General features: G+C 41.0%; 1 protein-coding gene across 3 annotated transcripts in view; it reads right to left on the minus strand.

Annotated features, from left to right (window-relative positions):
* MAPKAP1 (MAPK associated protein 1) overlaps window positions 1–14,592 on the minus strand; it is an 85,001-nt gene that overhangs the window by 44,575 nt on the left and 25,834 nt on the right. For all 3 annotated transcript variants that reach the window (XM_050319877.1, XM_050319876.1, XM_050319878.1), the window contains exons 5-6: window positions 6,049–6,221; window positions 1,793–1,969 (exon numbers count right to left, since the gene is read on the minus strand). In XM_050319877.1, the coding sequence (XP_050175834.1) occupies window positions 1,793–1,969; window positions 6,049–6,221 (350 nt within the window). The remainder of the gene's footprint in view (window positions 1–1,792; window positions 1,970–6,048; window positions 6,222–14,592) is intronic.

Here is a 14,592-nt window from a genome sequence, read left to right on the forward strand (position 1 = left end):
CAACCAAACTGACCCTTTTGCTAAAGCACTGCTTATGATGCAGTTGTCCTATTTCTCGTCAGCAGCACCTCCCAGGCTATAAGAAAGCTCCTCATATCAGCACAAATGATAGTAAACCAAAAGATTTCACATTTCTTTTGTAGACCTGCAGTTGGACTTTAATCCTGCTCCAAGCTCCAGCCAGAGCACTGCTGGCCAGGCCAGGATCCCGTCGAGGGCTCTGGGCTCACACAGGAACACTGGTTCCACCTCCTCTGAGCCAACCTCCAGAGCCTGAGCCCACCCCTGCTCACTGCACTGCAACAGCAATCCCAGTTCAGCTGGGTGACTGCGACCCCAAACCAGAACCGGCCTCACAGTGCTCCTGGGAGGCTGCTGTGCTTCCTCCCTGCATCCCTTCCTCACCACTGCCTCGACCTTGAATAACTTACTGTAAATGCTGTGGCCAGGATATTGTATTTCCCAATGTCCTAATGCAGTGGAACAAAGTGAACGTGGCCTTTGGGAATACACACGGGATTTCTGGCAATGGTTTTCAGTAGGATGCTTTGGAACGTCTCTAAGAAACACAGCATACAATAAAGAATATAAAAAATAATTAAATAGGCCAGATTTTTTTTAAAATGTCTGATTATTCAGACTGGAAGCAGCTGTAGTATTAAGAAATGTAAGTGTTGTCCAATAACCAGGAAAACTCTATTAGCATTTTCATTTTGAGAGCTCCAAACAAGAAATATTTTTCCCAAGTAAGAAGTGGTTTATGCTCCTGGTATTTTGTTACAGTAATTAAGGCTTTCTGACAGCTTAAAAGATTTTTCAGTCACAAGTAAAGAAAAATAAAAGTGATCAAGCACAGTACATATCCCTACTTCACTGATAAGAACAGAGCAAATTCTTCCTGAGCTACAAGCCAGACAGCTCAAGTCTCAGGGGTGGATGGGGTCTTCCTCACCAAAATTCTTTTGGACTTGGAAGAGGAATCTCCAGACCTATTCTAACTGGTATGCTTGGTTACTGCTCATTTCTCTCCTCAACTACTGTATTGTTAATAAGCCTTTCTGCAACTATTTGTTTCTAAAATCACTTGCTTTTTTAGTCCACTAACCAGTCTGAAAATACAAATTTACTACTTTGTCTATTAGGCTTTGAAAGAAGATTTTGAAGTCTCATATGTGGAAAACCAAACACCACGGATACACCTTTTTTCCCTGCTAAAATTCAATATACTTTTCCAAAATAATTAAAAGTCCCTTGCAAGATCAGTTCTTAATGCCTGTTGAAAAGAGCTCTGGATATCCAACATGAATGACTTTGTAATTTAAACTCTCTGAAGCTGTTACATGTTTTCCAGCCTAAATGCTCCATGACTCTATACACATTATTTCATTTATTATTCAGAACAGATTTTTCATAAAAAAGCAGCATGGCTGGAGCAAAGTGAAGATTATGGACTCAGATGTTGTGCAGATTCCAAATATTTACTAGTGGGAGTGCAACAGCTCGATGTTCTCCACTGATCACACGCAGAGGGGTCAGTGTTCTGACCTCTGCTGTTTCAGACTCACTCTGATGGGCTCACTGAGTTGTGCCGGCCGTGTTTGATTTTCTACCCGCCTGGTGACAGAGCCCAGAGTGGGGCAGCACCTGCAGAGAGGGGCATCACCTGCAGAGCACCATACACAGCATCCAGGCAGCCCCTGGCTTTTGCTGACCTCGGCTGAGGGGAGGCAGAGCAGGAACAAGCCTGGGAGTGGCCTGGGCCGCAGCAGCTGCCGGGCCCGGCCGTACTCACATGCGCACGAAGAGCGACTGCTTGGCCGCCAGGCCGGGGGACGAGTACTTCTCCACCAGCGCCAGGGTGCTGAAGCCAAACTTGTGAATGGGCTCGTTGGAATCCAAGGGGGGGAAATCTGTGTCGACCTCCCCGTCGTCCTCAGCGATGTGGAGGCAATAGGCGTTGACGTTGTCACTGCAACACACACAAAGCAGGCTCGGTCAGGACACCGGCTCAGCGCAGCATCCACACCGGTCACCAACACTGAGGGCAGATCCACCTGCACGGGAGGAACACCCTGAACAGACACTGGTGACACCTATACAAACATGTCCCCAGAAGTCCCAACATATCTTGCTGCCATGTGAGTTATAGGAAAAGTAGTCAGCCTTCATCATTAACTGCACTACATGCGAAACCTGACAGTGATTAAAATACACTAAAGTCCATAAAAGTTTCATGACTTCATAAAGCTGGGAGTCATATTTCTCCATTTGTTAAAATCTATTTATTTATATGATGACTACGTTTCAGAACTAAAGGTGAACAAACAGTGTCTGATTTTTCACAGATCAAACAACTGTGAAAGTTTAATGTCTGTAGGTTGGAAAAGCAGAGAGTGCTCTCAGGCAGGCAGACAGGGTAATGAACAGTGAGAAAAGTAAAGAATCTGTCCAACCCAACAGCGATGATTAGCAGAAAAGTTACCTTTTCTAAGTATCTAAGAAGTCCAGTCACTAAAGGCAGTCAAGAATTAATAAGGACCAACAAGCAGGACTAACTGACACAAAGTTGTAACAGATACAGCACGAAGGAAATAAAGAGCTGAGCCTCTTTCTTTACCCAGATGAGAGCCCATAGGGAAACAACTATCTATAGCTATCAAACAAGTATTAATTGTACTTTCCTAACACTGAAATCCATTTCAACTGTTACTTCAATTTAAATTATTGACCCAAAAATAAGTATTCTTTCTAACTGTAAACCTGCCAGCACTCAGGCCTTTCCCCAGCCACGCAGAAGAGCTGGAGGTGCACGTGGCAGCGCATTTCTAAACTCTGCAGTTTAAATTCAGAGTTTTAATTGCATGATTGATGCTTAAATTAATTAATTGTAAAGTGTATGCTAATTGTTTAATTGGTCGCTTGATCTATATAGATCATTTTTTGAATTAAATGAGTTGATTTACAAAGTTTATTGATTGGATGTGACAATGAATTATTTCACCGACTACCTGATTTGCAATTTTCTCAATTAATTCACAAACCTTTGGTTGCAACTGTGCTTTATTGAGAGTGCTTAGTCCAGGTGATCTATAGGCACCTTGTCATGACTAAGACATTTATTATGGAAAACAGGGAATAATGATGCATTGCTGTTAATGTAAGCTGCAAATTTGCTAACAAAAAGGTAATTCGGCAACATTCATTACTCTGAATTCTGAAAATTCTGCGATACTAGTGAAGAAACTTTCCTGAGTTTCTGGACTGTTATGAAGACCTGGAACATTGATGCAGAATTAATTTTTAACTTCTAGAGTGCTAAAGGAACTTTGGGGGAATGGGTAAAAGGCAGTGCTGGGAGAGAATTGGGAAGCACTGGGCTTGGAGCCACAGCCTGGGGCTGTGTGTCTGCACTGTGGCCAGGCTTGTAGGAACAAGCCAAAACAAAAGGCCACAATAACTCATATACATCAGATTCTGCTCTGTAATGGGAAATGCCTGGCATGAGTTTTGGATCCTTCTCTTATTCTACTTAGATTTCTATGAATCATAGAATCAGAGCACAGTTTGAGCTGGAAGGGAACTTAAAGCTGTTCTTGTTCCATCCCCTGCCATGGGACGACATTGTTGGTTAAATCCCATAAAATAAAGGGGTTACAAATGTCTTCAATGATGGACTGGGCTCCTGAACATTAACACAGATATCATCACAAATTGTTGAAAACCAAAAGTTCAAATGGGTAAAACTTCTGCACCTTAAACCTCCATCAGGCTGAGATCAAAGTCAGGAACAAGCTGAGCACAATCAAGAGATGCAACAGCATTCCTCACTTCTAAAAATAGCAACTCTATTTCAATTGTGCATCTCACTATTAATTTCTTCCTAGAAGGAGATTTTGTTTATTTTTTGCAGGCAGAATCATTCCAGCACATCTGTTAAGGGCTGGCAAGAGAATGGTCCACTGGGTTACAACCCAAGTTCATGTATAGGAGGCCTGGGGCAGGGTTGCTAACACTGTCAGTGGTTCCTTGTATCAAGAGACTGAATAGAGACAAATATAATACAATTATAATAAAAAAAGGCAGCCTAATTGAATACAGAATGTTCTCAAAGCTGTCAACTAGTGCTCACTCACTTCAGACTCTTACATCTACCTTTTAGGAAAAAGAATTAGGCAGTAATATATTATTTTCTTAAAGACAGAGGGGTTGTTTTTTTTTAATTACAAAGTCTACAATCTCCTCACTACTCTCACACAGTCTCACCAGTAGGTATAGCTGTCACTCTATATGCCTTGTGTACCATGTCTCAGGCGTTCTCTGTATGGATTTTAGTGCAGTGTCACAATGATCCCCATTTTGCCTTTTCACACTCTCACCTGACTGAATCAGGAACAAATGGCCAGTGTAGAACGGGCACCCTACTCATATTCTTTACTTGGAATATGAGAATTAGGTTATAGTTAAATCAATCCTTGCTCCAGGAGTGGCAGTCAGCAATGCTAAAAAAAGATGACGGAGACATGAGAAATAATTAAGAACCTACAAGAAAACAAACTACTTGGAATCTCAAGGCTCTGCCCCTTAATCTGAGCATTTGTCCCCAGATTCTCAGTTGCTGCTGTGTCTAACATGCGCTCTGGGGAACTCATGCCTCCATTATTTATTTTATTCTATCTGCCCTGAATTTGATTACATTGGACAGCCTCCTTGCTCATGATCACTCTTTGACACATCATAACATCTTATCCTTCAAGGCAGACAGTGAAATTCATTTCCTCCCACTGCTGCCTTTTGCTGTGGGCAGTGATGGTTCATGGAACACTCTCCTCATGTTCTGTCTGAGGTGTGCTGTGCTCCTGAAAAATATGTGTGTGTCCAAAGACTGACATTAGTGTCATCTTAGTCATTAAAAAATAACCTAATCATACACAAAGGACAGTCTTTTGAACTTAAGATATAATGAACAGAAATTAATAACAGTAAATTAAACGGCACCATCTGCAAATACTCTTACATTTCTCTTGCAGTGTAAAAAAACCCAGATCAAACTGAAGGGTTTAACCTCAGAAACATCTCATCTGTTTGTTGAAGAGATCTAAGGGAAAACCTATATCCAAAGCAACAATATCCATGAAACTGTTTTCAAGAGGGGCTCTTTCCCGTGTGCCTTGTATCTGTGGAACAGAAATCACCAAATCCTGATGGGAGCTCCAGCAACCTCCCAGCACCTCCCTATCCCTTCACAACTGTGCTACAACAGCAGAAAATACTACTGAGGTCTCAAGTGCTCCTGAAAAATGCTAAAAGAGCAAACTGTAAAATTCAGAACCCACCTCATTATTCCAGGAATCCAATATTCCCAGGAACAACAAAGAATTGGAATTCGTCTCATATAGAAAAACCTGAACAAAACCATCAACCTCCTTTGCACCAGGGATATCCCTGCCAGCAACTGCTTCTGAGAACTCTATAATAAACTATTTTAAGTTCTTATTTTATTTTCTGTGACCCAGCAAAACCAGAAGTATTTTACAGAACTGTTTTAAAATGAAAGTTTCTCAGGTAAGGGGCTCTGAAGAACCTGTTTATGCATCTCATGTCACCCACCAGGATAAAGGAACAGCTCTTACTAAACACCAACAGTGCTCCAGCACAGCAAAGGGACTTACAGAAGAGTTCTGGGTTGTATTTGACATCTGGTGATCTCAGCCTTTAAGAACACTACCCAAAAATAGATGGGACATGAAATAACAAATGCCTCTGTGATAACAAAAGACATAAGGTTTGCATTATTTTTACATAGTTTTGAAATGATGATTCATTTACAGGTGCAAGGTTTCCTGTTGATCATTAACCAGCACTCAGCAGTTAAATGAGAGCTGTGGCTGGAGGTGCACGTGTGCTGCTCAGAGGAAACGCTGATAAACGTGAAGGGGCTCTCTCTAAGATTTAGCTACCAAAACAGTGACATGGAAATCCATTTCATTATGCAAAAAGGCTGCAGAGGAGAAATTTAGAGATAAAGACGTAGTAAAGAAAGAGCATTACTTCAGTTTGGGTTCCCGTCCCTCACTTGTATATTGCCAGCAGATGAGCCCGATCAGGTCGTGCACTTTGGCGTTGGCGATGGTCACCACTGTCATGGGCTGCAGCTTGTCTTGGCTTGTGTGCAGTGGGAGGTAGACATCAATTTTTTTGGTTGCCGTTGTACCAACGTGGCCCTGTTGAGAGAGCATATTTCATTAGAGAAGTGTGACAGAGTTAATACAAAACGTGGGCAGAGGGAACTCTCCTCAGTGGGAAAACTAAAATATGCCACTAGGGCTTAAAAATGGAAGAAACTTGAATGTTTAAATTCCAGTTCTTTCCCCGCTGTTTATCTGCAAAAAGGACATTAAATATTTGGCCATGATTTCACAGATTTCCATAAAGAGCCTGAACTTCAGTGCAGGATTCAAAAAACCCCAAATACTCGCAGGATGGGGAGGAAGTCCCATCAAGCCAACCTAAGACTTCCAAACTGCACTACCCTTGTTTCTACATTTCTGCTCTTTTCTGCAGTTCTTCCCTATTACCTGAGAAGCTCTCAGCCCTCTGGAGGGAGCAGAACTACCCAGTTACCAAGGCTTGACCATGGCTTGCCAAGAGAAGAACAAAATCTCACATACAACTGAGCCTGAACTGTTCCAAACTGTTTGAAGACAACCAAGAAGAATTAATTAATATTGGGGTTTATTGGAACTTACTGCATTAAAAAAATCTATTTGGCACTGTGGAGATTGACAGTTAAATAAACTATAAAATACACAGCAACAGAGAGATCTATAAAGTTTGTCTTACAAGAAAAAAACGTTTAATCCCCTGCAGGTAGGACTGCAGCTTCAACCCAGAAATCTTTTAAACAGACAAAAGATTGCACATCCTGATCCCTTCTTCCAAAGCACACAAAGTAACTCTCTCTCTCCATCTCTCTCCATATATACAAGGGCCTTGAGAGGAGAAAGTGTTTCTTGAATTAATCACTTGGAATTCTAAGTAACAGAATAAAAGGATTCAATGCTATAAATCTATAATGAGAGCATAAAACAGGGAGTTAAATGCCATGTGCTAATTTCAATATATTGTTAAAAACCATTTGATCCTTCAGTGTGATTATAAATTAGAGAAGTAATAGGAATTTAAAGATTCAAGTTATTCATACTGGCATAGCTAAAAGTATTATTAAAATCCATTCCAATATAATGAATTTGTTTTTTAAGAAAGCATTTTTATAGTGCAGATAACTCCTCTCCCCATGTTTTAGGGTAAGAAGAAATTGGTTTTGCTCATTCAAAGCAAGGGTTAGGTTTGTAATAGAACATGGGACATTCCTTCACTTTGTTTGGATAAACCTTAACAAGCCTTTGAAGAGCTCTTGTGCCCAGGACCCTCAGGGACACCACCCGTGACCTTCCGAAATCATGAACACAACAGAGCTACAGCTGCCAAAAAAAATAAGGGTGGGTTTCTTTCTCACAATCTCTCTTGCTTTTCTGCTTCCAGGACCTTTTAAAGAGTAACTAAACAGGTAGCAGGTAATGGATCACCTGTCTTCGCCTGGGGGCAGGCACCACCCAGGGAATGCACACGAGGCTGTGCTAGTGACACTGTGGTGCTGACCAGAGACACCAGAACAGGAGAGCTGGGGCTGCAACTGCCTGGCTTGGGAACGAGGAAATAACAGTTACCCGGGAAACTAATGGGACTCCTTGGCATGCTAAGTCAGCTGCATATATAAATCAAGGAGGGCAGAATCCTAAGTAATGCTGGGTCCTGATAATGGAAAATCCAAGAAAAATGGACAACCAGATGTGAAAGTTGATGCCAAGGCTACAACTGACACACCCAGTGTCAAGCCAGGGAACAGACAAACAAGCCAGGAGCTGGATCTAATAACCAAAGATTATCCATCAGCCACTGCACCGATGGGCTGTTCTATGAACCTGTAACCCCTTGGGCTGCCTCTCTCAGCACAGCCCTCCTTTGCCCCACACCATGTGGTACTTTGTGTCTCCTGTTTTCAACTAAACTTTTCTTTGTTCTTCCCCATCTCTAAATCTCCTCTACCTCCTCCATTAGACCTATCCTTTTCTTTTACTCACAAACACTCAGCAGGAACACCAAAATGACAGGGGACTTAAACTCATACACCTATGAGGATTCCAACCATCTTTAAGCAAGGGGAGCAATTCCAGCAGCAGCAGGTCTGGGAGGTGGTTCAAGGCACCACTGGTGCCTCAAGAGCTCTAAAAAAATGAGTGAAATATTTTTATTAATTAAAGGTCTGCAAAGCCAATTGCCATAAGATATTAGAGAGGCTGAAAGCTGAGATGTGAAGCCAATTAGACTTTCTAGCAGTCCATGGTCACACTGTGTAGGAAACATCAGTACAAACACGAGGGTCAGGCTGACACTGATCAGTCCCATGTCAAGGTGGTCTGCAGGAAACCTCCACTGTGTTTATTGCAAATTGGTGATACTTGTTCAGAAACACATAATAAATCCAACCCACCAGGTCCCTGTCTGTGGGACAGAGCAAATCCATACCCTCAGTCCATCCTGCAAAATATTAATTGTGCAGGAAGTCCCTCAGAGCTCAATTACTGATCTGCCCAGAGCCCATGAGGTGGGGGCTGGGAGTGGTGGGACTGGATGAAGGACACAGTGATTAGTCTCAGTGGCCAGGAGTCAGTGTGATATCACTGGTGATAACTCGAGGGTTTTACACGGTGCTGGAGTCTCCTCTCCAGGAGGAATCCTCAGAACCAGACCACAGGCACTGCTAGAACCATAATTACTTTTTGCTTCCAACTAAAAACTATATTCCAAGTGGAAATGCTGAGGAGACCCAGAAGATAAAGGACAATTACTGATATTCAAAGAGGCAGTATCAAACTTTATTAATAGATCCAGTATAAAATTCAATGGAAAATCTATTCAGGGCCAGGGGCCTTACCATTTGGAGTTTCCTTAATAGCCTCCAATAAATCTGGGAAGCATAAAGGGGCTGTTAAATTAACATTTTCCTGATCTGTCACCTGTGGCACAGTTAATTTGTCAAAAAATTCTTTTAGCTTGTCACTGGACACTGTATATTCTGACAAATGAAGTCTGGAATAAAATTGACAAAATATCTCGTTAATTTTCTAGGAAATCACAAATCTGATTCCATTAAGCTTTTATTGTTAGAAATGTTACATCCCACCAGTCCTTTAAGGAAGTGAGGAGTAACTGGATATATCAAAAATGTACCATAAATCATAGAACATTTTTCAAGTATTTTTATTGATGGATTCTTTTAAGGTTCCCTGATGCTCTCCTACAGTATGTTAAATTTAAACAAAAATAAATATTTAAATTCTATCAATTCTTTCAACTCAAAATGTCTTTCTAAGGTTTAAAATCAACTTTTAATCAAAGTCCATGAGGGAATGTATCCCTCCCATATCAGATGATGTATATCTGACGTATACTGTGTGACCACTGCCCATTCCCAGGATAACTTACTCCTAAACACAGTGCTCAAGTACCTGTAGAACAGGGAGCACGACTGTGTGTGCTGTGTCCTTCTCACTTCTGCTCTGCTTCACTGCACACCACGGCACAAAATTAAAACAAAGTCCATAAACATTTCCGAGGGAAAAGTGATTGATTTTCAAGACTAATAATTTCCTGCCTCTTCCTGCACAATGGAGTTCTGTGACTAAATGTTATATCACTTTAAGATTAGATGTTCTAATGATATAATGCAAAGATTTTACTGAATCATTATTTAGTGGGAGTCATAAAAACCTCTTAAAATTAATCTTTCATGCACATCTAGCTTATCCAAAGTTAGCATTTAATTAGATGGCCTTGGCACGAATGAGCTTACTACTTTATTTGCTCAATCAGTATATGTCTCTTCAGTAATTATAATTAATTCAAGTCATTGACTCACCTCCCAGCAAACAACACTAAACACTGCACAAAATGGAAACAAATGCTTCTCCTTTCCCAAATGCAAAATGTCTTCTCACTTTTAAACTCAGTGAAATGTTTTTTGGTTTAGGTGACAGGGTATTTAATGCACTCCGTGATCCAGCAATCACCTCCTGAACATAACTTACATATGTATTTAATCAACATACAGGAAATGTATGAAGGACAAAATAGAAATATATTAACTCAGCATTTACAACACATACAAAAGTTCTAATGGATCAGAGCATGGATGTTTATAGCAATACAAGAGACCATATTTTTCTAAGATGACCACTGAAAAGCATCATTTTCCAATCTTTTGACTTGAAAAAAATTTAACAATTTTAGACCAATTATTTCTTTACCAAAATAAGTGGAAATAAAACAGTCAGTCGTATTAACTCATAAGCAAAACAGCTTTGGAGAGGCTGAGTAGACAAAGAAGGGTCACCTAAAAGAAAAGATGATAAAGTTTTACACCAGTCCTCCTCCAACCCACCACACTGTTCCCTACATGGCCAGATGGGAATGGGGTTTATTTCATTAGGTGGTTACAACAGCACTGGAGTTTTTCATTACTTTGGTCACATGATTCCTTTTGTTACTCCTAAGTCACGTATGGAGAACTCCCCAGTGAGACCAGGGCACAGCAGCCCCGGCCCCGCCGCAGGAGCCCACGCGATGCTCGGCACGCTCAGCAAGCTGCCAGCCCTCACAGGTTCTCAACAAACCCCAAAGTTATGCCCTTCTGAGGAGTGGATTCTCCTTCGTATCACCCCAGCTTGTGCTGCAGAGTTAGCAGATCACGATGTAAAATTCCATTAACATCATTAAATACTTAATTTATCTTATTCACACTGTCACTATTCATAAAAATTTAACCCAGTAATTTCCTGTTATCCAAAGCATAACAAAGTATGAATATTTAACTACAAGGTAAATAACGCACTATTATTTTTTATTCTAAATTGTTGACTTCACTTAGCATGCCTGCTCTGTACAGCACCACACGATTTGTCAATTAAAGGTCCAGATGTTTCCCAGGCTGCAGTGGCAGCAGCAGTTCTGAGCAATGCGTCCTCTGCATCGCAATGATCACTACAACCCCAGCTCCAGGCTGCATTAACATGCTCATGTTTTATTCCAGCCCCCTCCTAATGTACCAGTTAATTATACAACACACAGCTGAGAAACATCACCTCCAAGCTGGACAGTTTCCTTCCACGCTTCCACCTGAACACATCTTTACATGCACCTCAAAACCAGGATTCACGTAAATAACCACACCACATAATCAAGCACCCAAATCACTGCCTGCTCTTGCTTGGCATTCACTCCCACAATTAATAAAATTATGTAAGTCCTGAGCAAAGAATAAGACACATAATGATGGTAACAGCACGTTTCAATCATGGTAACACATTCATTTATAAAACTCTCTATGAATTTAAAACTGGTTTACTTGGAGTGCTACAAATATGATTTCTTGGTATTGTTTTTTTTCCAACAAACATTATTTGGATGGAGGGTGAAGCCCCAGGTCCATCCCCTTTACAGCTCAGGCTGCATTTATGTCCATATAGGTGTCAGATTTAGGACAAACAGCCTTCCCCTGTCATGCTCCTGTGGCATTTTGCCTCATTTCCTCCTTCCCTGCATGCCCAAGGCCAACACAGACCTGGAGCTGCTGCTCTCCAGAGGGTGGGATGTCCCACTGGCTGTGGTGGCACCAGCTCACCCTGCCCGTGCAGCCCCAGTTCTGCTCAAGGATGACAACACACGTTCAGATTGATCTGAAGGCATTTGCTCCAGCTGCAGCAGAAATGCATTCATTACCCCAAACCATCCTCGGCTTCCTTAGTGAGGAGAAGGAATGGCCTCTTTAGTAGAATTATTTATATTTTACTTACTAATAAACATTACAATTTAATACTGAGGAATAGAGTTATTCTTTGTAATAACAAAATGCAACAAAACCTTATAATTAAAACCACACCATAAACATTATTTGTGCATTAAGGAACATGCCACGATCTATTTTAACGAACAGATGCTCTACAAAAGATAAATGTTTTCAGAAATATTCAATCCTTGAACAGATCAGCCTCTAATCCTCTGCTTCTGCTGCACAAAGCAGACAGCTCAAGTTCCTCGAGGACATCAGCCAACCTTAGGTGGAACATTTTTAATACATCACCGTGTCACTTTTTAATGTGCCACAATCTATTAACCACATGGCAAACTAACAGGGATTTTTAAAATATGGGTTTTATAGCTTTGTGCCGGTGATTAATTAAATAAATAGCCAGTGTTTCACAAATCATCCCTCTAATTAGTCTAACCCAGACACTTTGCATTCCCTGGCACCACTGCCAGCTGAAGCTCACAGAAGGGCAGCGGCGCCCGAGCCCGCCCGGCACCGCCAGCCCGGGCTGGCACGGCACCGGCAGCCCCCGGCACCGCCACCGGCCTCGCAGGTGCTGCAGTCAGCTGGAATGTGGCTCCAGCTGCTTGCAAAAGATGTTCTGTGTAATTATTCTCCCTCATCCTGAAGGAAACAATCGAGATAACAAAGAGAAGAGAGCCGTGTCTGGGATTTGACCTGAAGTAGCAAAGTTGTGTGTTGCAGAAAATGAACAAATATTAAAGGCAGATGCTAGAAAAAATTTCCGTGCTAAATGATACATTTTCTGTCAAAACATTTCAAAGTTGAAGCTACAACTAATTACATGCAGTCCATTCAAGGAAGCCAAGCAAGGCTTATCATTAAAATGACTCAATTATTCTTAAAAGAAAGAGAAAATCATCTGTAAAACTGCCTGCAATCTCATCAGTTTTACTGTACCTTCCTCAATAGATCATTTCCCCCAGAGCTCAAATTAAACTCCTAATAGTTAACATGCTCAAGTTTTACTACAGGTTTTTCTCCAATTATTATTAACTGGAATTTCCTACCTAGGAAGGGTTTTATATAGAAATTTCTTCTGCAGTGTTTAGTGACACTATCACAACAGCTTTTCCCCCCTCAATTTAAAAACCATCAGAGAGACAGAATGTAATGCAGACTCAGGCAGCTCATGGAGAAGGGATTTGATTTCCTCCATCAGGCAATTTCTTTCTCAGCATCAGTCCCCAGACTTGCCCCTTAAACCCAAGTTTCCTTGTGGTCAGGAAGATATTTGTATTCCTGGGCAAGGCTCAAGGAACTCATCACACCCTGGTGAGATGGGGATGGCACCAGGACCCGCCATGCCCGTGCAGATCCCACAGTCTTAGGGGAAGAAGTCCAGGACTAATGGCATTGAGACTTCTTCAGCTGTTAGACTGGATCCAGCACAAAGAGCCAGCTTCAGAACACCTCTCCCCCTCCAACCTCAACAGCCTCGTGGCACTGGGGGGGACCTGTGAAAGGCTTGTTAGAGAGTTGAACCTCAGGAAGCTTTTGCCCTTAAAATACTGCATGTGAAAATGCCCTGGTGGGTTGTTCAAGCAACTTTAATTGATGTAGGACACTTTCTGACATGAAGTGTTGTCAACATTTTTTTCCCCCAGGACTTAGGTCCTTCGCTGCCTGAGGTATAATAAATTCATAAACTCGATCTCCACAAATTGCTCTGAAACTGTTCTTGTTAGTAAATCAAAGTTCTTCATCTTAAATGCAAGTTGTACTAGTATTAAGAAGCTAATGAGAATTTTTTTCCCTATTTGTTTCAGATAGGGAAATAAAAAAATTTACATGGAAAAAACCTGACCATTATATTGTCTTTACAAATTCTGAGTGGGGAATATTAAATTGAATCTTAAATAAATAATAAAAAAATAAAATACAAATTTATATTGGAATCAAGAATAAATCAATTATCACTTCATTTACATTTAATATTTAACTACAAAACAAGAACTCTTTGATTAGTGATATCATGGTGCTTGTACAGACCTGTAAGAGTCTTTACTTCGTAATTACTATGAATGCTTTAAAAGCATTTTTCAAGTACTAGGATCAGAGTAAAGGCACAGCCTAAAAGAGTATCCTGTGAGAAATTAAAACCCAACCTTCTCTCCCTCAGGAATGTTTCTCCCAACAAGCACGTCTGTTAAATGGACATATCCAACTCTCTGCAAACAGCAGCCATTAGAAACATTTGCTAATAAAACATATCCATATTTCTTTGGCTGTTAAGAACCTCAACTTGTGAATACGTTTTTCATTTGGTTTGATCTGTAATTAAGCGAAAGATAATGGCATTAGTAAATTGCTAAAAATCAATTAGATAGAATAAAATGCAATATGATTCAGCCAAAAGATTAACAAGTGCATTATAAAACTGTTTAAAATTATTTAATTCTAATTAAGCTGCTTTAAATGGCCATGGCCTAAAAAATGCTTTTAATTTCAAGGCATCACCAATTTTCCTGCATGTTTCACTGTACCAGCTGTTTGCCTTCCCTTTCCTTTTTTTTTTCTAAAGGAAGATTTCATGCCAAGAAAAAGCATTTGGCTGTTTAAGAAGAGCTTCCATCCCACTCCCAGGTCCTGCTCTGACTCTGGGCAGGGTCAGCTCCTCTGACAGCTCCTGTTGGACTGCCAGG

This window comes from Myiozetetes cayanensis, unplaced genomic scaffold (genome assembly GCF_022539395.1).
Source record: "Myiozetetes cayanensis isolate MyiCay16 unplaced genomic scaffold, myiCay2020 scf23, whole genome shotgun sequence".
NCBI lineage: Eukaryota > Metazoa > Chordata > Aves > Passeriformes > Tyrannidae > Myiozetetes > Myiozetetes cayanensis.